Source organism: Echinops telfairi, unplaced genomic scaffold (assembly GCF_000313985.2).
Source record: "Echinops telfairi isolate 266 unplaced genomic scaffold, ASM31398v2 ScPeMD7_7475;HRSCAF=8513, whole genome shotgun sequence".
NCBI lineage: Eukaryota > Metazoa > Chordata > Mammalia > Afrosoricida > Tenrecidae > Echinops > Echinops telfairi.
The window spans coordinates 31,574,950-31,599,640 of record NW_022111379.1 but is presented as its reverse complement, the minus strand read 5'-3'; the positions used below and the strand labels follow the sequence as shown (position 1 = coordinate 31,599,640).

Genomic DNA, 24,691 nt, shown 5'->3' with positions numbered 1-24,691 from the left:
ATGCTGTCTGGGTGGAGGTGGTGGCCGCTGAGCATTTCCTCCCGCTGCGCAGCACCTCGTGGCCTGAGTGTGCCACACTGTCCTTATTCCTCGCCCTCGTGGGGGGCCTCTAGGAACCTGCCAGTCTGCCCTCTCGCAGCCTGGACTGCAGTGACCAGCACGGCCTGTCTCCCTGGGAGGGAGTTTCTCCAAGGGAGTGCCTACCCTCCGCTGCGCTCGGTCTGCCTTTCGTAGTGCAAGTGCCCATTCACGCACACTGTGGCTGGAAAGCTGCTCGGATGAAGGCTGACTCAGAAGTCTAATACAGAATTGCTTCGCGGTCTCTTGTCCTAGATCAAGTGTAGAAAGCAGCACGGGTCCATCCGGGTACCCACGCTGCCTTCCTCTCTGGCGCCTCTCAGGGAGAAGGCACTCCTTAACTCAGCCACGTTGTTGGCAACCAGGGTTCCCAGTGCCTTGTGCTGCCCACTGAGGACCTCTGTGCTACTACAGGCCGCAGCGTTGCTTCCTCTCCATGGCTCCCTCCCTGCCTTCATCTTCAGAGCCAGAAACAGCCAGTCAGGTCGTTCTCCACGGGCACGTTGCTCCCACTGCCACATCTTGTGTATGTGTCCCCGAATTTCACTCCTCTGCTCCATGGGTCTTCCTGCCAAGACTCCAACATTGTAACGTGTCCTTTTGTTTCAGTGAGTACGACATCTATGGCTTTAGGACTGTCCCCGAGGACGATGAGGAAGAGAAGCTGGTAGCCAAAGTCCGAGCCTTGGACCTAAAGACTCTCTACCTCACGGAGAACCAGGAGGTTTCCACCGGGGTCAAGTGGGAAAACTTCTTTGCGAGCACGATGAACAGGGAGATGGTGTGCTCTCCAGAGCTGAAGAACCTGATCCGGGCAGGGATCCCCCACGAGCACCGCTCCAAGGTGTGGAAGTGGTGCGTGGACCTTCACACGCGCAAGTTCAAGGACAGCGCGGAGCCGGGGTACTTCCAAGCCCTGCTTCAGAAGGCGCTGGAGAAGCAGAACCCAGCCTCCAAGCAGATCGAGCTGGACCTGCTGCGGACGCTGCCCAACAACAGGCATTACTCCTGCCCCACCTCGGAAGGCATCCAGAAGTTGCGCAACGTCCTGCTCGCCTTCTCCTGGCGGAATCCCGACATCGGCTACTGCCAGGGTCTGAACAGGTGGGTGCCCAGTCCACAGGCGCTTCATTGGGGGGCTGGCAGGAGGACGTGTGGGTGCCTGGTACTATCTGAGACTCCCTCCCCTCCTAGGCCAGGGTCAGCCAGTCCCGTAGGGAAGAGAACTAGCTGCCGCACCCTGGCTTTCCTGATGCAAGAAAGACCCCCGATCCCAGAGGGGTCCCGAGAAGCGAGCGCGTTTTTAGAAAGTATCAAGAGCATCCGAGTCAGATTCCTCTGAGACAACTCGGTTCCTCCTTGCCTCACACCGGGTTTTTGATGGGAAGGTGATTTCTCGATAAGGGCTGAAATGAGTCTTGGGGCACCCTCTTTGCCTCCATGGGGTCTGTGTGCCCCCAGCAGTTCTCCAGCCTATAGCAGCCCAGACGTGTCTTTTTGACTGTCACCCTCCAAAGGTCTTGCACACTTGCTTCCCTGCAAAGCTGGGGGCACAGAGTAGTCGCTTGCCTTTTCTTAGAGACGTGGCCGCCTCCCCCAGCTGTGCTAGGACCCGACAGGCCTGCCCTCCAGTCACTGCTCCGGGACTGGGCTGCCTGAGGGCTTGGTTCAGCTGGCTCTGTGCAGCCTGCCCGATTCCTACACTTGCTGCATGTTTGCTCTCTGCTGCGGCGGCTGTAACTCTCGTTTCTGCGCCACCCTGTGTATGGGCTTGGGTGCCCAAGTTTGTCAGAAATACGGATACAGTAAGAATGGTGAAGGCCTGGGAGTGCAGTGCGTGAGCTTGAAGTTTTGAGGACTGGCACGCACCTGGCCTAAGGCCTCTTTAGCCCCAATGAATTGTGCCAGCTCCAGAACTCTGGGTAAGGGAGGTGTTGGCATCTTAAGGCCAAGCACCGCAGGAGGAAAGGCTTTAACCTGGAACAGTGCTCGTTAAGACCGGAAATGAGTCATTTGCAGGAAGTCCTTGGCTCTGGTGGTGAGGAGAGGGCAGTGTCTCTCTCCCTCCCTCCTCCCCCTCCCCCTCTCCTCCCCTCCCTTCCTCCCTAGTACTGCCTGAGGCTTCCCCCCCTCCCCTTGGAGGGAGAAGGGTCAGCTGTCCCTGAAGAGGCCCCCATGAGCCAAAGCCTGGGACAGCCTGGTAAAGCATCCTTGTTTTATCAAATTCCCTACCTACGAGCTCCTGGAGGCTGAAAGCTTCTCTAGCCAAGGGAGCCTAGTGAGGTCGCCCGCCCGCCCGCCTGCCTGCCAGGCACCCTAAGGAAAGCCACCTTCCCATCCCTGCGGGTGCAGTGGTGTTCCGTTTATCTGGTCTTGTCCTGGCCTTAGTCCATCCAGACATAAGGAATGTTCTCTGAACTTCCACCGCCGCCAGCATTCACTCTTCTAAAGATGAGCTTTCACTGGAGTTTCTTTCTCAAAATCCGTGTGTGCACCCACAACTTCAGTGGGGGAATGCTCTCCTGCCTCGTGGCCTAGGCCCCCCATCTCAGGCGGCAGGTCAGTTAGTGAGGGGTGACAGGCGTCCAAGTGGCTGAGGGCCGAGGTGTGCTTTCTGTGTCCCCTTCCTGTGCTCGCCCCACTCTGCTCTCCATTCCTCCTCTGCCTGCTGGAGGCAGCCCCTTCCTACCGCCCATGACTAGAGACGAGATCTTTACCCTGTTGTCAGGGAGGGGAGCCCCCAAGCAGGAGCTTCAGCAGTGTTTCCTGCATGGGGGGTGCGAGGCTCACTCTCTCCGTCTACCACACCTGGGACACACACCTGAAGTGACTGATGCCTGCGTTCCCCTTTCCCCCAGACCACAGGCAGCCTGGGCTCACCCCCCCTCCCCCGTTCCAGGCCACTGGTGGCCATGGGCTCACTCCTTCCAGGGGCCTCTCCTCCCAAAAGGGTTTCTGTATCCAAACCAGTCTCACTCCTCCGGCCTGGAAGCTGGCTGATCCTGGGAACGTTTTTTTCTATCCCCCATGTGATCTGTCATTTCACACTCACAGTTGCCTCAGCGTTTCTTGCCCATAAAAGGCCCTGTGGGAACCTCTGGAGCACTCAGAATTTGCTGCATTAGCAGACAGTTTTGTCATGTCAACAGACCCCTCCCGCTTTCTTTCTCTTCAATGGGAAGCATTCTGAACCTTGTTGGACAGCGTGGCAGGGGGAGTGTGGCTTTGCTTCTCCGGCGGGACAAGGTGCCTCATGTGCTCAGGGCCACACAGGCCCGCTCTCTGGGAGGACTCGGCGCGGCACTGGCCGGAGCATGGCGCTGGACAGCGCCCAGGGTGCTCCTGCTCAACTTGTACCCTTTGCTCCTAGATTGGTGGCGGTGGCCCTCCTGTACCTGGAGCAAGAAGATGCTTTCTGGTGTCTGGTTACCATAGTGGAAGTGTTCATGCCTCGGGACTATTACACAAAGACTCTTTTAGGATCCCAGGTACTTCTCAAACTGCTGTGTTTCAGGCCCTTGGAGGATGCTGGGACAAGACCAGGCTGAGGCTGTGGGCTGTGGACTGTGGACTGTGGCAAAACCAGTCAGTCAGTTGTTAAATCCCAGTGAGAACCCCACAGTCTCTTTGCTGCTCAGCAGCTCTTTCTCCTCTGGGAAGCTCAGTCTGGACCCTGGGGCACTGGGGATCTGGGCAGATCTGCTCTGGTTCTCCAGGAAGAGACGATGGGATGGGGTTAGAAGAACAGGAGACATGTGATGGGGGCGGGGGCTTCCTCACCAGAGGAAGCAGTTCTAAGGAGGTTTCAGCTAAGCCAGTCAAGAGCCCATCCACCCAGGTTCCCTGTGGAATGGGCCTGCAGGAGTGCCCCCGCAGTGGGACCTCCTTGGAGCACTGTTGTGATGGATCCAGAAGGGCAGCTGCTGGGGCCCTTAGCAGGGGGTCTGAGCCCTGCACACCACGTTCACACATCAGGACTCTGAAACCGGGGACAGACAGCGTGGGATGCTGTGGGCTGAGAGAGCCCTAATGTTGTGTCCGTGCTTAGGGCAGCCCTGTCCTGAACCCCCAGCCCCTGTGGCCCAGGCCAGCTCTTCCCTGGGCTGGGAGGGGCTGCTGCTGACAGGGGCTTCTGTACATACCTTCTCTGCTGCTGTCTGGCCGTCTGTGGCGTCCAGCCGTCTGCCCCTGTCTGCACTCGCCTCTCCCAACCTCGGGCCAGTGCTCGGCTGCTTGCTCACAGATCCATCCAGCTCCCAGCGTGGGCCCTCCAGCCCCCGTCAGCTGCCCAGACGCAGTACCCTCTGTTGGGTCTGTACAGTGCTTTCTGTTCCCCCATCCTGTACGTCTGCATTTGTACCTTTGGGAGAGGATTTGCCTCCTTACTGGCTACACTGCTCATCTCTCTGGCTCCCCATCCAGACTCAACCTTGTCTTTCCTTCCTTCTCCGTCCACGGAGTCACTGCTTGGTCTCTGCCCCCTGCCTAGTGGGCCTCATATTTGTATGCCCTCTGATCCCTCACCCTGCCAGGTCACCATCACCTCTCCCCTGCACCTTTGCGACTGCCTTCTCCAATTCCTTCCCCACCCCCATTCTCAGATGCAATCATGCCACTCCTCACTGGAGTCCCAGGGTTCCTCAGAGCCTCAGGGCAAAACCCAGCGCCTGCCTGTGTGGGACCCAGGGGGTCCCTCCCCCCACCCCACAGCCCCTGCTAGACCACTGTCTCTGCTGCCTACTTGCCTGGCACTGCTCGGCGGCCCCTAGCAGCAGAAGGGCACGCATGCCTGACCTCTGAGCTCTCCACCAGGAAGGGAGAGCGTGAACTAAGAGCACCAGCTTCCCGGAGGAACCCCTGTGAGCTGCAGGGATCGTGCGCCCTCTCACAGGGGAGAACCTCGAGGCTCAGAGACACTACTAGCCCCAGGTGTGGTCACAAGCCTCTGTGGATCTGGGCCCAGGCTCCCCCCACTCGGCCCACTCCTCATAGAATGTTGCAGGCCGACGAAGAGATGGTGCTGAGCTCTGACCTCCCGGGAGCAGCTGTCCCCATGGAGCCATCCCCTGTGGGTTCCCTGCCCCAGATGTCAGAGATGGCAGCTGGCCCCTGAGAAGGCTCAGTTGTGTGTGTCACAGCTGTGTCAGGTCGGAACTGCGCAGCAGCAGGAGGGGGTGGGCAGGGAGTGTGCTGTGTGCGTGAGCACCTGGTAGCTGAGAGTTCTGAAAACGCTCAGGTGGCCTTGGTCCCAATCCCACTGAGCATGGTTAGGGAGCCAGGCCCCTCCTTTGGGTGGAGGATCCTGGACCCACCACTTCATGCCACAGTTCCCCACTCGCCAGGTGAGGATGACACCCCCTTGATAGAAACTGCTAGAAGTTGAATTTAGATGCTGAATAAAGAGAGATTAGCCAACACGCAGTGTTACGAAAAAGTCAATAATACTTACTATTAATATTGTTATTATGAACAAATGTTGTTATTCTAAGCAAATAATATTGTTATTATAAGCGTGTGGCGAAAAATTTTGTTCATCTGCCTCATAAACGTAAACTCCCTTATAAAAAAATAAGGCACTTGCTGAAAAGAATTAGGCAACATAGAACGCTATTAAGAAGAACCTGAAAATCACCTGTGCTCCTACTAAGTAGTCACAGGGGAGCTTCCAAGGAGCCCTGGTGGCGAGTGGTGGGCTTTATGGGTTGGTCTGCTAACCCCAAGGTGTCAACAGTTCGAAACCAGCAGCCAAGCCAAGGAAGGAAGATGAGGCTTTCTGTTTCCATGAAGCTTCTCAGAAACCCACTGGGCAGTTCTTGGTCCTGTTGGGTGGCTAGGAGTGGCCGTTGACCACGTGGCCTTTTTTTCCCCCTTTTCTTTTCTTTTCCCCCCTCACTGGTCTTTATCCCCCTGCGGGTCTCTGGGCTGGGAGCATTTCCCCATGCAGACTTCCTCAGGGCCTCCGTGGAAGCACTGGCATTTCCCCGGATGTTTGCACAACTTAATCTCCTGGTTCCTCTGACCCAGGGTGACATGGGAAAGCTTAGCTGAGCAGGGGCCTGGTGAACAGCTCTTGCCAGGGCCATGTGCCTGCTGCCGCCGGCGTCCAGATGCTGGCCAGCTGCCCCGTCACTTTGTCATTTGGGTGAGTGCCCAGTGAGATGAATGACACAGTCATTCCATGTCCTCCAGGGGCTGAGACAGCCGACCGTGTGTCCCTGGCAGCCTCCTCCAAGCCCAGCCCTCTGCCAAGCACCCGGGCAGCCTCAGGGATGTGGCTAGTCTGCGCCTAGTTGGGAGAAGAGCCAGACGTGGGCCTTCTCCCATGTTGAGGACAGCTTACACTTCCTTCCAGGATTTTGACTGACCCTGCAGGCAGAGTGCCTCACTGGTCCATCGTCCCTCCATGCCCAGATGCCCCGCACTGGCCAGTGCCAAGCGGGAAGTGTGGCACGTAGTCCTACTGTTGCTGGTGTTTGAACATGGAGAGACGTTAATCCAGAAATACAGGCCGAAAAGGGTGCCCGTACTAGTGAGTGGTGCTGACTCTGCCCTTGGGAAGGAGCTGGAGGGGCCGGGGGCGGAGCAGGCTTCCCTGCCAGGGGAGCTCCCAGGGAGGCCCTGCAGGCCTGGCTTGTCCTCAGAGTCACTCATGTGCATGGTGGGGAGGTTCTCCCCAGCTTTCTAAAGGGCTTTGGGGAGTTTTATCCACTTAGAACTTTATGGTGTAGGGTGGGGGTGAGAAGGTGAACATTTTTAGCAACTAGAGAATGGTTCTACAACTTGTTATACTTTTGGGTTTGGATGTTTTTTTTCAAAAGTTTTAAGGAAAATTAATAATTTCAGTTTATACTTTTGCCTTTTTTCTTTCCCAGAAAGGGTCCAAAATACATATTTCTACATAGAATTGCATGTTGTGTTGTCCTTTCTGCACCATAGGGCAGATTTGCAACTTTCAGTCATTATTTTAATGATATTTTTAGCTATTGTTTTGCATTTAAAACATCTAGCCTCCAGTTTGTAAGGCCCACCTACACTTATTTAACCATGCCTTCTCTTCTGTCTCTCTCTCTCTCTCTCATACACACACACACATACACATACACACACATTTTTGTTAAGCCTTTAAAGAAAAACAATTTCCATGAGGAAACAAAATTGATTTTGATTAAGTTGTAGATTGTTTAGGTATCTCAGTGTCCCAGGAATCCCAAGAATTGTCTCAACTTTAGCCCTAAACTGACTGATGTGCAACTGGAAGTTTTGCAGGAATTTCTGGAATGTGTTCTTAGGAGCAGATTTGCTATAGGATGTGAGCATCTTCCTATTTTCTGGAACCAGCTCACGAGCCCTGCAGAAGGGCGGGAGCCGCTCTACCCAGGAGAGGACTTGGTGTCCACTTCCATGGCCTCCTGGTGCAGTGGGTGTCTCTTCTTCTTCCACGTGGAGCGCCCTCTCTCCTGTGCCTCAATTTGTGAGGCTTCCACGCCAAGCCCCGTGCCTCAGAGGCTTGCTCTCCTCGGCCCAGCTCATTCTTGCTCAGGTGATGCTGCCCTGTGGTGACATCTCTGTCCAGCCTGGTCTCCCACGGAGCCTCAGCCCCTGGGGAGCCCGGGGGAGATGCCCCTCAGGTCCCAGCGTGTCCCACACTCGCTCTCGCAGTCCAGCCCTTCCTCCTGTGATCTGGACTCAGGGGACCTTTCCCTCCTCTGCTTCAGATCAGAAGCACCTCCTTTCCTTGACCTCAGCTGCCCCCAGTAGGGTTTCTACCTCCACAATAGGCCTGAGCCCTCGTGCCCTCCATCCTGCCTGCCTTCCTCCCCTCCTCCTAGACCGAGGCTGGAGTCCCCACCAGCCCAGCATGTGCATGCATCTGTGTTTTGCATAGGTACACACAAGTAAAGCCTTGACTGGTGACTGTCAATAGCAGGTTTTTCTTGGTCAGAGAAAAAGAGCCAGGGCCAGCCTCTGCCTGGAAGATGATGTCCTGGCTCTCGGTGACATTCTGGCCTCCGAACCAGCTTTGCTGACTGCCCTCCCCTTTCCTCTGGTTCCTGCGGGCTAGTCTCTAGGCCTGGTCGGGGCCCCTCTGTGGGCTCCCATGATGCCCTGTGAGCACACAGACTGGGGCCCTCGATGCAGTTGCTAGAATTAGCCATCTTTCTGGTCTTCCCACTGGTCTTTCAACTCCTTGAGCTGCACTGTGTTCCTCCCTGGGTGGCCAAAGCGCAGTCAGAACCACTTGTCGCCCTAGGTGTGCTGCACAGGGTGCTTTCTGAAGGCCCCGCCCTCCCCACAGCAGCTGTCCGCAGCGCGTCCCCAGCACAGAGCTTTCAGAACCTCACCTGCTGGCAGCACCCCCCCCAGCTCTGAGTGATCGAGCTGAGATTCAGATTCAGTACCACCTGACTCCAGAATCCTTGCTGCCCTGACTGCCCTCCTTAAGAAGTAACTTCAAAATGCCATTGAGTCGGTGCAGACTCATGGTGACCCCCGGGTGGCAGGGTTTTCTTGGCTGTGATACTCAAAGAAACAGGTTGCCAGGCCGTGCTTCCGTGGAACCATCACCTCTAGGTAGACTACGAAGAGTCCAGTCATACCGGCCGGTGGATACTGACTGGACCCCGCTGATGCCACTCTCTGTGGGCTCACGAAGGGCACCTGTCCAGGCTCCATTCATGGGCCTTTGTATGCTGTTCTCCCAGTGCTGCACGTACTTGCTGACAGGTTCTACGGCTGTTAATGCCCCGGGCCTTACAGGAAGGTCCTGCCCATCAGGGGCGCTTGATGAGGGCCTTCTGTGCGAGCACAGCAGGGGGACCCAGTGAGCGTGGGGAACGGGCATTGTGGCTGGCCGAGTGCTGGGCCCCATGCCCTTTGCTCTTGGCTCTCCCTCCAGGTGGACCAGCGGGTGTTCCGAGACCTCCTGAGCGAGAAGCTGCCTCGCCTGCACGGCCACTTTGAACAGTACAGAGTTGACTACACCCTCATCACGTTCAACTGGTTTCTGGTGCTGTTTGTGGACAGTGTCGTCAGTGACATTCTCTTTAAAATATGGGACTCCTTCCTGTACGAGGGACCTAAGGTGTGTGTGCCCCACGCTACTTACTGTTCACAGGTGGTGACTCTGGGCAGCGTCATTGGTGGCCGAGGGGCTGGCCCACCTGTAAGGGCTCCCACCGCCCTCTGGACGGGCACAGATTGCCTCTGGAACTACCTCCAATTCAGAATCCTTGATTCTGGTTATATTTTAAAATGATTTCTAAGTCCTTGTCCTTTGCGGACTAGAAATGTAAGCTGAATCTTAACGTGTCCCATGAGCGTGTACTCTGTACAGAAGCGGTTTGATCTTGGCGGCAGGGTTGTGGGCGGAGCCCTAGAGGATTCCATTTTTTATTTGTTCGTTTCCTGTCCCTTCTGGGGGTGGTGGTTCTGCCTGAGGTCAGGAGCTCCCTGGGGGTGCCCCCACCCCTGCTAGCCATGCTGCCCCGGGGAAGGGGGTGGTGCTGGAGCTGTGCTGGGCTGTGCTGCTGGTCTCCGCTGATGAGCTGCTCTGCCCGTCCCACAGGTGATTTTCCGTTTCGCTCTGGCGCTTTTCAAATACAAGGAAGAAGAGATCCTGAAACTGCAAGACTCGATGTCCATATTCAAATATCTCCGTTACTTCACACGCACTATTCTAGATGCTCGGTGAGTCCCTGAGGGATTCTGAGCCATCAAACCCCGTGTTGACTCACAACGAGCCTGTAAAGATTGGGGGGGGGGGTGTTGAGTGCCCCGTGGGGTTTGGAGACTGGCAAACCTTTATTATGGGAGCAGACTGCCGCAGCTTTCTACCAGTGGGCAGGGGCTGGTGGGGTCCAGCTGCTGCCCTTGTGCTTAGCAGCCCAGCATGGTGCTCTTCCTAGACACCAGAGTGGCAGCCCGGCCTCGGCATGCTTGACTGAGACGTATGGAGCTCTGAGCGCCAGGGGCTCCCCAAGACCAGGGAGGCTGAGAGCAAAGGATGGTTTTGCCTTTAACCTTCGTCCCAAGAGCCAGAAGCAACACTGGCATTTGTCTGGCAGGCATTGGTCCAGTGCCTACTGTGTGCTGAGCACAGGGCAGAATAGAGCAGGAACATCCTTGGAAAACTTGTGGGACAAAGGTTCCCAGCACCATTAGCTCAGTTGCAGTCGGGAAGCGCAGGCTGTGACCAGCAGGGTCAGCTGGAGGGAGACAGTGAGGACAAGCTGGGCTGGGCAGAGAGGCATCAGGCATAGTGGCACAGAGCCATGAGAGCTGAGGGTGCTTGTGGAACCGCAGATGTGCCTCAAAGGGACCCTGATGGTGCTGAGACCGTGAAACCGGAAGGCTGGCAGTGCTGGTCCAGCCAGGATCCCATGGGAGGGAGGCCTGGTGACCTGCCCCATAGAGACTGCAGCAGGGCGTCCCGTGGGTGTTGGCTCTGATTCAGGGTCTCGGGTAGCATACAGTGACAGTAACAGCAGTGGGTCTGGCAGGCCGGCCCCAGCTCCCTAGGGGACAGAGAAGGGCTGGGCTGGAGGCTGGGCTGTTACAGCCCTGGTAGACCTTGGGCAAGACTTTGTGCCCTGTCCCGAGAGTGCTCCAGAGCTACTGCCGAGTGGGCCACAGTAGACGGGCATGTCAGACTGGGGCAGCACTGGTAGCTGAGATGGGGTGGGGTGGCTGTTCTGGGTCCAGGTGAGAGAGGTGGTGCCCCCAGAGGTGGAGAGGTCTGTTGAAGAGTGCGTGGAAGGAGAATTTGAACATAGGAGACCCCTAGGTCTCTGGCCTACACAGCTGGGTGTTCAGGAACCCTGGAACCACCCCCCACTCCCCAGCCACATGGTCCTGGCCTGTTCTCAGTGCTTTTGTTGTCCACTGCCCCCTAGAACACAAGAGGTGGCTGTAGGCTGGGCCAGGTGCTTCTGCACAACCACAGGGTTGTGCAGTCGGTGTCTGCAGACCTGCTGCTGCTGTGGCTGTGTGATGGCCCCATGTTCCCAGCTCTCAAGGTGGTGGTGACGTGAGGATGCCAGCGTGCATAGGCTGCCGTCCCCTGCACCCGACTTTGCATACCCATGACCCCCACCAAACCCATCACCAAGAACAAACCCAAACTCATGCCATCGAGTCGATGCTGACTCATGGTGACCCTAGGGGACAGTAGAACCGCCCCTGAGCGTTTCCCAGACGGTAGCTCTTTCCAGGAGCAGAAAGCCCGCCGCTGGTCACTGAGAGACACTGAGGGCCTAAGCCTGGTTTTGAACTGTTTGGGGCTGTGACCTAGGACACACGTATTAGAGGGTGTGTAGCTAAGGGCCCCTGCAGCACATGTGGTGGCTTTTCACTAAGTCCTGTGTCATGTTTAAAATGCTCATCAGGACCCATTTGATGGATTTCCTGAAAAACTCCCACAAGCTTCCTGCAAAACTCGGCCTGGCCCTCTTGAGCTCCATGAGCTAGCCCAGGAAGCACCCTCCTCAGGACTGGCTGGGTGAGGAGCAGCTGAAGCTGGCCAGGGCTGAGACGGGGGTGGGGTGGGGGTGGGATGGGATGGGGGTGGTGTGTGTGTGTGTGTGTGTGTGTGTGTGTGTCCCCGACCACCTTCAGATGCTGCGCTTTGTGGTTCTGGTGCCAGTGAGGTGACAGTGGAGCAGGACATGCTGGGCCAGGCCACGTTTGGTGTCCTGGAAACGTCACTCACTGGAGGGTCTTGTACTGGGAGTGGGTTTTTAAGAAACCCCCTGTTTACCACACCAACTACAGTGACCTGCTTCGTGCTAACTTCCCGCAGATCCCGAGCGCCCCCAGACTTGGTGAGCTTCCCACCACCTCCCTCACTCCTAAAGTGGTTCTAAATGCGCCACAGTGCAGGTCCTGCTCTACCCCTCCCAGCACTGCCCAGCTGTGTGGTGCTGCAGCGCCCTCTCCTGTGCGGTTCCGGTATGGCCTCTGCTGGCTTGTCTTGGAAAGCAAGGGCCTGTCCAGGCCTTGTCAGGGCTTCACCAAGGGCCAGGCCCACCGGGTGTCATTTAACAGTGCAGATGGCTGCAGGCAGCAAATTTCTGTTCACAAGGGTGGAGGGTGAGGAGGTTTGCACCGAACACACAGGGATTGTGGATTGATTTATGTTCTGCCCGGTGCCGTGTCAACAACAGCAAAAAGTAAGTTATTGAAGAAAAAAGAATGGAGGTGCCTGGCCCCACTCCCGGGCTCATGGTTCCCAGTGAGGCCAAGGGCAGGGCGTGATGCATTAAACGAGGTTAAGCCCGTCTCTCTAGCTGCCCCTGTGGGAGCTGTGGGCTACTAAGCATTGTCCCCTCATCTCTGGAGGGGCAGTGTCCAGGTCCCCGAGTGCCCCCCCCCTGGTGCCTTCCCTCAGGACTTGCAGCCGGAGCTCACGGTCACAAAAGCGGTGGGCGTGGGAGGGCTCCAGGTTGTGGAGCCCGCAGGCTGTGGCAGGGGCATGGCAGTGGGTGCGCTCCTGGTCCGCAGCCCGCCAGCGTGTGGGTTCACGCCGTCCCCCTCAGCCGCACTGGCAGAGGCAGCGCTGCGCGCCAGGCCAGCCCTGCTTAGACCTCGCTGTTGGGCTGCCTCCTCGCCCGGGGACTGGGCCCGAACAGCGGACCCTTCTGCCCTTTCGCATTTCGGGAGAACCTCTGGCTGGGGGCAGACATGTAAGCAGTGGGGACTTGATGCTTACCAAAGGCGGCAGGTGGGCTAACTTGTGTCCATGTGTGTGCCTCTAGCTACTTCCCACGTCTGGAGTAGCTTAACGGCAGAGCATCGTGTGTCTGCCGCACACCAGGACGTCCCTGGGGACATCTCTGTGTCAACACAGCCAGCCTCTCTGGGAATGAAGCCTCTGGGGGCCACTCCCCCACCCCACCCCACCCCAGAGACCAGTGTGACCAACCCAGTTAGTGACCCCAATCCACCATTCAGCGACGACACTGGTTCTGTTTTTACACCGTTGATCAGTGGCTGGGAGCAAGTTCGCGTGGGTTTTCAGACTGGTGCTGTGACAGGGCGAGGTGAAACACGCCCCCCAGTTATCTGCACACACTCGTCACTGCGCCTGCCAATGGGCTGACCCTGTGGTGGTGTCTGCCTGGGCTCTGGCGCCTCCCTGTTCAGTCGGCCCCTGCTGTCCCCAGTGCACAGTGAGAGATCGGAGCCCAGAGCAGGTCTGTGCTCTACCTCGCCCGTGGTGGGACAGAGACAGAATCTAAGTCCAGGACAGGCGCCCACTCACCCCGTCTCTGCCCTGCCTCCCGCCAGGAAGCTGATCAGCATCTCCTTTGGCGACCTGAACCCGTTCCCTCTGCGCCAGATCCGAAACCGGCGCACCTACCACTTGGAGAAGGTGAGGCTGGAGCTGACAGAGCTGGAGGCCATCCGGGAGGACTTCCTGCGGGAGCGGGACACCAGCCCTGACAAGGGGGAGCTGGTCAGCGACGAGGAGGAAGACACCTGAGTGGACGCCCCTCCCCCAAACCAGGATGTGCTCGCGTCGTCTTCACCGCCAAAGCCTGCTGCCGGGAGCTGCGGCGCCACCTCTGCCTGCCACGGGATCTCCCAAGGCCACCCAGCACTTGCTCTCCCTCTCAGGCAGTTGGGTGGGCAACTCGTTTACAGCCGCTGACAAGGTTCACGGTCCTGATTTCCGGCCCTCATGAAATGTTGGCTGCCCTGTGTGGCGTCTGTTGGCTGCCCAGGGGTCCTCCCACCTAGGAAGCCTACTGGGCAGGGCCGGTCCCTGAGTGCTGTCCCCTGTATGTGGCAGCAGCCATGCATGTGTGGGTGCGTGTGTGTGCACGTGACTGCCCACTGTGCTCAGACCTCCTGGGCCAGGTTGGGGCTGCTTGCGGTGCACAGGTGCGTGGAAAAAGCAAGCACATCCCTTGTTCAGAGATGGCCGGTGGCCCTGCCTCTGGGGGCTTCGAGCTGTCTGCTTTGCCCAGTCCTGGATTAGCTTTTGCTCTCCCTGAACACCTTCAAAACGTGGCCCCGTGCCCTCTAGACGTCCCCACTGACTCATCAGCCGCCCACCTCCACCCCCGCCTGCTCTCTGCCCCAGCTGAGAGCTGACCCAGGGGTCTGTGGGCGTCTCTTCCACTTGAGGAGGCCTCAGAGAAGGCCTGTGGGTCATCGCAGGGCCTGCCCTGGGGCAGTCGTGGTTGGTGGGGGTGTGAGGGTGGGGCATTGCACACTGAGCAGCCCCACAACCTTGCTCTTGGCTGTCTCCTCCACCTGGCGGGACAGGAGTGAGGGGCAGGCCCACTGCAGGTCCCCTGGCCCCTATGTACCTTTCCCTGGGCCAAGGCTTTGGTGAGCTCTCCCGCATGCCCCTTCCCCACAGTAGCCCAGAAGCAACCTTACCCACCCCCTCAAGCCAAACATGGCGCCCACTTGTGAGGGCCCCATGGCCCCTGCCCATTGGGCTGCCAGGCATGTTCTGGACACTCTCCAAGCACTCCCCTTGGAGCCCCGAGATGCTCCACCTGGTGTGCCTTCGGGCGCAGTGCTGCCTGAACCCACCAGATGGCAGGTGGCAGTCCTCACTGCCTGGCAGAGGTGAGGAGAGCCCTTAGCCGGTGTGTGTTATGCACACTCAGACAAGAAGGGAAACGGTGTCTCGAGATGTGCTGCTTTTTTTCCGCTTCTGTTGGTAAGTGTGAATTTTGTTATTTTTCACGGTCAACTTCCCACTGAGAGCCAAGAAAGTCCTTGAGCCTGCTGGGCTGAGCGCCCCTCATAGTCCAGTTCAGCGGGTGACCTGATGGCTGTGGGGAAGGGACTGCTGGGCTGAAAGTACACAGCCCCAAGCCTCTGTCTGTCTCCAGGGGTCAGACACAGGGGTCTTTTTTTCTTTTTATGATTTTTGTTTGTTTGGGAGAGTGGCCATTTGAGGTCAACTACTTAAGAGAGTTCCTTTGTGGGTGGGGTCTGCCCTGCAGCAAGGAGGCACTATGCTGATGTCTCACTGCTGTTCACAGGACCTTGAGGGGGACCTCCTTGTGGCTGCTGGGACCAGGAGACACCTACACACACACACACACACACACACACACACACACACACACACACACACACACACAACCGCAGCCCCAATCCCTCCCCCTGATGTAAGGAGAGGACAGCTGTGGCCTAGGGCAATGACTGCTGAGGGAGGGGCAAGAGGACTGGGCTGGGCCCTTGGAACATTCCAGCTAAAGTGACCTTTAGGAATGGGCCCCGCAGCTCTGAGATGTATCTTAAAAGCACTTGATTGGGGGCCTGCCCAGGTGGCTGGAAGCCCTAGTTTCTGCCATTCCATTGTAAGTGACAGCGGGGTGTCAGCATATCAGGGCCATTTCTGCCAGTGGGCAGAGAAGAATGCAGCCAGGAGGGTCTCCTTCCTGGAGGGAGTGCATGCTGAGCCGAGCTCTGGTTCTGGATTGGGGACACAGCATGCGGCTGACTGTCCCATGTAACCATAGGGTCTGGTCCCTGGTGTGAGCCAACGCTGCTCGCCCCCCACTGGGGAGACAGGCTGCTCCATGTCCTCTGTGGCCCTGTGATGCCGGACTGCCACTGGCCCCCAGGCTGTGTGCCCTTCCTGACTGACGCTGCTGCAGCTGCTGCCCCGGCCCATCACCAGGCTGGTGCCTTGCAAGGTGGGCCTCTCCGAGTGGGGCAGGGGCCCAGAGGCAGCCTGCGTGCCATGCCCACTACCATCCCAGGGCCCAGGGCCACTGCCCGCTTGTTCGTAGATGGGATTTTGTTTTTAATGGGTTGACCACATGTTATACTTTTGTATATTTTCACTACAGTTTATATTTTTATAGGCTCTATTTTATCGAGGTTTTCTTACATTGTGTACGTCCACTCTGTGTAACAACTCTGTGTGTGTGCATGTGCGAACGCGTGTGTCCGTGTGCTGTGAAGGACAGCTCCAGCCACTCTCCCTCCGGGCCATCACCCACCTCCAGCCTTGGCCGCCCCCTCACTCTCCCCAGCCCACCATCGGACCCCAGGTTGGCCAGGTGCTGCTTCTGGCAGCCAGGACGGCGGATGGACAGACACCTAGAGACAGCTCTGGCTTCAGTGCGGCAAGATCAAGCACAGTCCCGATCTCTGAGTGAACACACCGCTGTGTGGGCCTGTCCTCACACAGACCCCCAGCCATGGCTGCCTTCCTTCCCAGGGCCCAACCCCCAAGCTGGGCCTGCCCGGATGCCCTTGGGGGGGTAGGAGTGGGTGAGCCTCTCACAGGAACAGTGCCAAAGGACCCCTTCCGCACACGCACACACATACACACTTTTATATCGCAGCAGCTCCAGTGCTGGTCTTTTAGAATCATAATCCTGAAGGAAGAAATAAACTACTAATTTGTATTATGTTCCAGCCAGACCTGCTATTACTCCTTGTAACGGGGCTAAGCCCCAGAGCCTGGGGAGGGGGGTGGGGAGGACGGGACCTCTTCCACATGCCAGCTGGGGGTTCCCTTGCTCGGTGCTGGGCTGAGTGGACCTCGAGTGGCAGACACCTCTCTGGCCAGCAGCTGTGAGGCGCCTGCCTGAGTCATGGCTTGTTTGCCTTTCAGCCCAGCTGCCATTGAGGACACCACACCCCTGCCCCCCATCGTCGGAAAAACACGAGGATGATTAAGACCAAATGTCTTTCCACAAGAGGGAGGTGGCGCAAGGGCAGCTCCAGCAGGTTCCCAGATAGCCAGAGCCCTGGTCCGGTGTGACTGGGGCTTCCTGGGGTCACACAGCATATGAGCCCAAGAGCTCCGCCCCTCCCAGTGTGGAGTGTTAGGGGCCAGGGAACTGCTCCTTACCTGCCTTTGGTCAGGGCTTACCACCCTTAGCAGCTCTGGCTGGCTCAGGCCTAGGACGCCATTACTCAGTGATGGGTCCCCAGGGCCTCCCTGGCCCAGCCAGGCTACAGACAGGAAACAAGCCAGCCTGCTGCTACCCTGCTCTTCAACCTCAGACAATGGTGTGGCCAGGGGGGCTCTGGGCCACTCGAGCTTGTGACAGCCTGTCCGTCCCTCCAAGTCCATCCAGAGGGCCTGTGCTGGGCTGTCCTGCCTGCTCAGAGGGCAGAGGCAGAGAGGGGTGCAAGGCCTAGTGTGGGCCAGTTCCCCTCAGAGGCTCCAGCTTCTCTGAAGACGGAGCATGGCATGCAGGGCAGCTGAACACGCACAGCCGGGATAGATAGCCTGGTTGTGAAGTCTCAGTACCCCAGGGGTGGCTCTCAGTGATCTGCATCAGCACACCTGCCCAGCCTTCAATCCTGGCTACATGGCCCTTAGGCCACCAGGCACATACACCCAGGGCCCCCACTTGAGCTGGGCTGCGACTGACCTGCACCCGCAGTGGCTCTGGCCAGCCCGGTACTCGGAACCTGCCCTGACAGCGTGGAGGAGGGCTTGTGAGGAGGATAATGGAGCAGGAGTCCAAGGTTTGCAGCCAGAGAAGTGAAGACAGCCCCCAGCGGGCAAGGGCCACTTCTTGAGGGAGGGAGGAGTCTGGACTTCCCCACCCTGACCCTGGCCAATCCTTGGGGCTGGTGGGCATTGAGGGGAGGGTTCTCACACCAGATTGCCCCACCCACACACTGCAGAGAGGGCTCAGAAGGCTTGTAACACCATCATGCCGGACGGGCTACAGACACCCCACGTGCTCTGGCTCTTTCCCCAACCCTCAGCACAAAGTCCCTACTGAGCAAAGCACGTAGCCCTGTGCCCGCTGGGCAGCGGAGGCCTGGGGGCCAGAGCAGTCAGTGGGTTGTGAGCAGACCCATCCTTGTCCTAGAGCTGTCGCTGGTCTCCAGGCTGGCGTTCACAGCGGTGTGGCTCCATGGACCAGATTGTACAGGTGTGGGAGGGGTTGTGTGTGGGCAGGTACTGGGCAGCTGGACTTCAGTGACCCCAGGAATCAGTGGGGACACATTCAAAGACCCTGCCCTTGACCATGAAGATGAAGGAGTCGGTTAAGTGGGGGCCCACGGAGGCGTAGCAAGCTACTCCATAGACGGAGTGGACTCTCAGGCCCAGCTGGTGACGCGAGACAGGACACCTGCCCCCTATTCTCCAGTTCTTTGAGACCCTGCAGAGACCGCCTCCTCCAGGAAGCCCCCTCCTCTTGGGTGGGTGCTTTGCCCTCATGACCCTCCTGCTAAGCTACCTCACAGGAGTGGATGCAAGACAGCAGCTGAGTGGTTGGGTCTCGGGCAGGTGGACCAGCGGGGACATGGGTTTCCACACCCAAATCAAAGCTGAAGCCAGGCTGTAGTTTGGACCAGTCTGCTCGCTTATGTATAATAGTATAATAATTATTATTAGAATAAGTTTTACCCATACTGTTACAATACAAAAATACGATCTCTGAGGAGCACGGGTTCCCAGCCCGCACAGTGGCAGGCCGGCCGGGGTAGCACCAGGAGGGCGCCGGGGCGGGGCTCCGCGGCCGCGAGAGGCGCTGAGGTCTGTGTGTGGGTGGGCAGCGGGCCGGCGAGGGTCAGTGGTGGGCCACCCGCTGGTGGCCGCGGCCAGGCGGAGGGCAGGAGCTGCAGCACTGGCTGCGGACGGTGGGTAGGTGGCAGCGGCCGAGGAGGCGTAGCGTCTCACAGAAAGTGAAGGACGGGCGATCGCGCTCACAGCCTGGGCTGGGCGGGGCGGGGCGTGGCGGAGAAAGGGTGTCAGGGGCAGGCGAGCGGGGGATGGGGGAGGACTTGGGCCAGCCCTCCCCCCTGCACCCTGGGTGTTACCTGTCCCTTCCCCCTCACTGGCCTCCTGCATCATTCTGGACCCCTGCATCTGAATCTGGGCTGGGCTCACCAGGGGTCTGCAGAGTGACCCTCCTGCTCATCTAGGGGCCTGCACCATGCCACCCCATCCCTCCCAGGCTCTGGCACATTTCAGCTCCCACCCTACCACCTACCCTGTGCCCAGTGCACTGGCCCAGCCCCACATCCAGCCACAAGGGCCCTTCCCAACTCCAGCTTCCAGTCCTGGGCCAGCCCCCTGTACCCCAACTTCTCAGCTAGGTACTGAAGCCAAGAGGGAGTGAGGCCCCGGCAGGAACCAAGGTTTGGCTCCCGGGGAGGGGCCAACAGTTGAGGGCTGTGCTGGGGAACTGGGCTTGGTGGGGCCTCCTGTCCTGCGGTGACCAGTGCTATTTTGGGAAGCGGCTTGCTTCCAGGCTCCTGATCTGGCTCCCACAGTGCTGACAGCCCCCAGCTGCCTGTAGTGCCGGCTCACAGCGGCCCAGACCTCTGGAGAGGGAGGGCAGAGGCAGCCCTGGGCCCAGGACACCCCCAGGGGCCGGCAGAGTACAAGAGGCAGCAGCAGGTCTCCACCCTGCCCATCTCCAGACCTGCATCCCAGCCCAGCTGTGACCTCGGGCCTCAGCTTCCTCTCCTGCCTCCTGGGGGCGAACAGATGTGACAGTGCCATCAGCCACCTCACCGGTGACCACACATCCGGAGTCCCCAGGCCTCCCATCTCACACAGCCATGCAAACGTCCTGACATCTCCGGGCCTCGAGACCATCCCCCCAGCTGCCCCTTCACCCTCTCCTGTGGGGTGGCTGGCAGTCCAGCCCCTGACCACCAAGTCCCCTCCCTCTAGCCCACCGACAGACATCCTGGGAGACCTTACAAATCGGGAATCTCGTGGTTCCAGCCTGTCCACCCAAGGGCCTCATGCCTCACCTCTCCTCAGAGCCCGGCAGGCAGGTGCGGGGGGCAGAGGGCGGGCAGGTGGCACACACCAGGCCCCGAGGAGAGGACACTGGAGGCAGGCGGGTCCCCTGCCTCTCAGCAAGGCAGTGCCACTCTGGGCCTGAGTGAGGGCTGCTAAGGGGCCAGCAGCCTGCAAGGATAACCACGATAGGGAGAAGGAGTAGGGGAAACTGGGCAGATCGTATGGGCCCCGAGCACCAGACCGCGGGCCCCCGACAATCTTCGTGGAGGGGCTAACGGTGAGGAGGCCACCGTGTTCCCCAGCTGTGCTCCTGGCACTCAGTCACAGAGGCAGCCCCTGGCTGGCCCGTGATCTCCACGTGTGGGGGGCAGTGAGGAGGGGCCAGCCAGCTTCTCCTGAGGCACCTCTCCTGGGGGCCCTTGTACTGGCACCCACCCCAGACCTCACTGCTCTCCCCACCAGCACCCCGGGCTAGTGTCAGCTCCTTTGTGCAGGAAGAAGCGGAGTCTCAGCTGCTCCACAGGTGTGAGCTCAGGGCAGCGGGACGCCTCCCTGCTGCACTGCTGGAGGGTGGCCTGAGTGTGAGAAAGGAAGAGAGAGAGGGAGTGTCTCCCCGTGCGAGGTACCTCTGGCTCAGGCCCTGCCTGCCAGGAGGAACCAGCTGGCCAGGAAGCCACTGAGAGCCTAAGAGTCAGCCCCCGTCCTGTGGCTCTGCTGCTCACTCTGGGAAGCCCTCTGGCCGGGGAGGGGGCCAGGCCAGAGGAAGCGAAAAGGCGCGGCCAGGCTTGGCTTTTGCCCTGAGAACACCCCTGGCCTCCCTGTGAGGGCTAACTGGGGCCCAGAAGAAAAGAGCTTTTGCCTGACATCACAGAGCAGCTTGGTGGCCGAGGCCGCTCCTTTGACTCTGCCCCGTACAGCCAAGGAGAGCCGCCTTCTCTTGCCGGCATGGCCGGGACCCCACTGGCCCAGTTCCTAGCAGAGTCCCAGCATCTGTGGCCCCTGAGCCCAGACCCCAGAGGGAGCTGGGCAGTGCTCAGGGGCAGTGACTTGATTACCCCTGCCCCCCACAAAGTGAAGCGCAGGATGGGGAAGCACTCACGTGGGGGCTCTGGGAGCTTACAGTCCTGGGTGCTGCACGGCTGGGTGCTCTCCGGCCAGGCCTCATGGCTACACTGGTCGCTGTCCTCCAGCAGTCTCGTCCGGGTGTTGACGCACTTGACCAGGCGCCGCTGGACGCCACCACCACAAGGGGCTGAACACTGTGGGAAGTGGGCAGGAGTCAGGGCCCCACCTCAGCCAGCCCCGAGGCGGTCACTGCTGACACCCCTTCCTGCTGGCCGCAGCAGAGGTGAGCTGGGGTACAGAGCTGCCAGCCCACACAGGGGTCTCCGTAACAGAGCCTGGATGCAGAGATGTGGACAGAGGCACTCCAGGGCCCCAGGACCAGGGGCGGAGGCTCCATGAGGCCACGGGAATGGCAGGAGAAAGCTTCTCTCACGGCTGCCCAGCCTGAGTCAAGCATTGCTCTCAGATTGGCTGTGGCTTTAAGTCCCAAAGCTAATTGTGCCAGGGTCGCCTGCCCAGGTGCCAGGCCCTATGCTAAGGACTTGGTTGGATTGCCTCATTTCCCCTCACAGGCTCCCCCACCCGCTAGCCTCACTTCACAGATGAGAAAACAGAGGCCTGGCAAGACAGTGTCATTTCTCTCCCACGAGAGAGAGAGAGATCAAGTGCTGGCCTGGTCACTCCGACAACCAGTGGGACAAGCCCCCAGGGCCCAGCTCAGGACACACAACGGAGGGACCCGGGCCCCCAATAGGGCTGCCAGGAAAGCATTCTGACCAGCCCATGGAGATCCGCCCCTGCGGTCATGCTGGCCTATCACCCACACCCTCTGGCACGGTTCCCTGAGCACCCCAAGTTCTTCATCCCGGCTCGCGACTCTGCATCTGCCAGTCCTTTATTCCTGCCCTTTCCAGCACTGATTCCCCAGGCAGGCCTCGCCTTAGAGCCCCTCCTCGGCCGGCCGGCCCTGCCCGCGGAGCCAGAGACAGCCGATGTTCAGTCCTACTCACGGCTCAGTGAACAAACCACCCCTCAAGCTGCCCTCTGAGCCCCTGCCCCAGGCCTCAGCTCACCTGGCCCCAAGGACCCACCACCCACTGGGTACAGGGGTGGGTGTTGCAGGGTCGAGTGGCGTTGGGTCTCAGCACCTCCTCACAGAGGCCCGCCTCTGGGCACGTCACCAGGCGCTGCTGTTCTCCCCCACCACAGGGCTCGGAGCACTGGGGGCAGGAGGGGGACAGGGTGTGGCGAGGGTCTGAGGATGCTCCACCCCCGCCCCGTCCGGCCCCGAGGCTCACCTCCCTCCAGGAGGAGGTGTACCAGCTGAGGCAGTCCTGAGTGCCGCAGAGTTGCCGGGCGGGCGGCTTGGCAGGCCCAAGCTGGCAGTGGAAGGGCCGAAGTGGCCGAAGGTCCCTTGTGTCCACACACTGCACATCCCGCACTGAGGAGCCACTGCCACAGCTTCGGGAACACTGGGGGCCGAGGGACAGACATGTGTCCACAGCCCTGTGTGTGCTGGGGAATGGATGTGGCAGGGCAGGCAGTGGGGCCCCCTGACCCCCGCCCCCTCAAAAGATCCCAAAACCCTTGTCGCTGTTGTGCTGGTTCTGACCCCGGTGACCCTGTAACAGAGCAGAGCTGCTCCTCGGGGAGTCCTGGGCCCCCCACTTTACAGAAGCCGCGTACCAGGCCAGAGTGGCTTCAAACTGCTACCCTTTCAGTCAGTACAAGAGCCAGGGGCACGGCCCAGAAGAGCCCAAGAAGTGACCAGGGCTGCCATGGGGGCGAGGGTAAGCAGATGTGACCTAAACCCTTAGGAGGGGGTGCAGGTGCAGAGAGCGAGGAGGTGCTACAGGAGCGTGGGGGCGGGTCAGACCAGAGAAACAGTGACTCCCAGACTTCAAAAGGGCCAGTGTAAGGCCGTGGAGGGTGAGCATATGCAGTGTGGAGCCCCCTCGGCCCCGGTGGCGCTGTTGCCCATCCCGGGAACCCTAGGCACACCCACTCCCACCGCCCAGCTGCCTGCCTCAGCCCCACCTTGCTCCAGTTGCCTGTGTGCCACCCGGCACAGGGCCGCAGGTGGCAGTGGCGGGCGGGCTGGGGCCGGCCAGCAGGGGCGCAGTCCTCTTCCCGGCCAGAGCTGCAGCGCACGGGCCTCCAGACGGCACCAAGGCCGCAGGTGGTGGAGCACTGGTGGTAGGCAGGGGGCACAGAGGCCTGTTAGGACCAGGCAGACCCTGGCTCTCTCCATCCCCCTGCAGCCAGGAGACCACCCCACCAAGGTAAGAAGGCCTGGGACAAGCCAGGGGCCTCCATTTCCTTATCTGCCAAATTGACTCCACCTGCCTCCGGGGAGACTGAGGGTGAAAGGTCAAATCGCCCCCACCCTCCAGCAACCAAGTGCCCCTACATGGTGGGATGAGGGTGGGGGGCTGACGAGGCTCAACATTGCTTCCCAGAATCCCTTGGGAAGGAACCCTGGGCTCTTGTCCCAGGGGCCAACTGCTGAGCCACCCTGGATAAAACCTGCCCTCTCTGGGCCTCAGTCTGAACAAAGCATCCACGCCCTGAACAGTGGCTATCTGGGAGCCTGGAGTGCGGTTACCACACTCAGCAGCTACTCGAAAGAGGGCCTATTCAAAGACACCTCTGAGAAGTCAGCCTCGGGACGCCCTGTACACCGGGGGCGCGCCCCCCACTGGTCAGGGTCATGTGAGGACAGCTAGGTAACTGGGGTGGGCTGCCGATCCCTGCTGGCTCCTGTGTGGAGCCCAGGGGGAGAGGGCCTGAGCGGCACCCCAAGAAGCCAGGCTGAGCCGGGGGTGGGGGTGGGCTGCTGGGGTCAGGCAGCATGCCAGACTTCACAGATCTACACATGGAGCTGTCAGGGTGAGCCCCCCAACCGGGTGGTGGGGAGCAAGCCGCTGGGTGGGCAGAAGAGTGCCTCTGGCCGCCCAGCAAAGGGCAGGCTGGCCAGCTAGCCCCGGGGGCACTCAGATGAGGGGCTGTGGGCTGTTCCCCCTGGTTGCCCTTCTCAGGTGCTTGGCCTCATAAGCCAGCCTCGGGACTCCATCAGGATGGAAAGCAGAGGGGCTGCCTGGCCCTCCCTCCTTCCCACCACTCAGGTGGCCAGTAACCCGGGCCACTCACTGCCGTGGAGCCGACCCTGACTCATGTCAGCCGTAGGGCAGGTAGAACTAACTGCTCCGTGGGTCTCCAGGACTAAATATTCGGGGGAGTAGAAAACCTCGTCTTTCTCCAGCAGAGCAGTGGATGGTTTTGAACTTTACAGTTAGCAGCCCGACACGTAACCCCCAGGCCACCAGCTCCACTGTTTTCAGGACGTGTCTGAGCCAGGGCAATGCTTCACCCACTGGAGTCTCCACTCCTACCCTTTCCCCCACGCTCCCACCCCATCGGGTACCCTCAGAGGCAGCGGACAAGAATGGAGAAACTGAGTCACACCCTGATGCCCCAACCACTTGCCTGACTCCAGTTCCCCACTTGCCAGCTGGCATTCTTGGAGGCTGGCAGGCCCACAGGGGGCCCCTGCTCATCGGGGTGGAGTTCCAGAGGCCAGGCTGCAGGGGTGCTGCTGCTGCTGCTGCTGGGTCCAGTCTGTGCTGGCATGGCCGGCAGCCTGGTGCTCAGGACTACCTCAGGACTGGGGGGCTCGGGCGGGCCCAAGGCTCTTGGGCTCAACGTGGTCACCCAGGAAGTCCGCTCTAGGCCAGGCCAGGCCATCGGAAGGAAGGTCCCAGGAACTGCCGGTGTCTGTAGCTCCAGTGCTGGGGCTGAAGGGGGGATGGGAACCCCTAGCTCCAGGGAGCTCCGTGACACAGCGTC

General features: G+C 59.6%; 2 protein-coding genes across 2 annotated transcripts in view; one reads left to right on the top strand and one right to left on the bottom strand.

Moving 5' to 3' along the window:
* The window catches only part of TBC1D2B (TBC1 domain family member 2B), a gene marked incomplete at its 5' end in the record, with an annotated part of 106,262 nt that extends 89,788 nt beyond the window's left edge, over nt 1–16,474 (top strand). Inside the window, 5 exons of the mRNA XM_004699720.2 lie at nt 688–1,182; nt 3,449–3,566; nt 8,975–9,160; nt 9,644–9,765; nt 13,363–16,474. Coding sequence (XP_004699777.2) covers nt 688–1,182; nt 3,449–3,566; nt 8,975–9,160; nt 9,644–9,765; nt 13,363–13,558 — 1,117 coding nt within the window. The remainder of the gene's footprint in view (nt 1–687; nt 1,183–3,448; nt 3,567–8,974; nt 9,161–9,643; nt 9,766–13,362) is intronic.
* Nucleotides 16,475–18,593: 2,119 nt separating this feature from the next.
* Nucleotides 18,594–24,691, bottom strand: part of ADAMTS7 (ADAM metallopeptidase with thrombospondin type 1 motif 7) — a 53,239-nt gene continuing 47,141 nt past the window's right edge. The window contains 6 exon segments of the mRNA XM_004700026.2: nt 18,594–18,736; nt 20,880–21,039; nt 21,919–22,065; nt 22,144–22,317; nt 22,883–23,035; nt 24,332–24,690. Coding sequence (XP_004700083.2) covers nt 18,594–18,736; nt 20,880–21,039; nt 21,919–22,065; nt 22,144–22,317; nt 22,883–23,035; nt 24,332–24,690 — 1,136 coding nt within the window.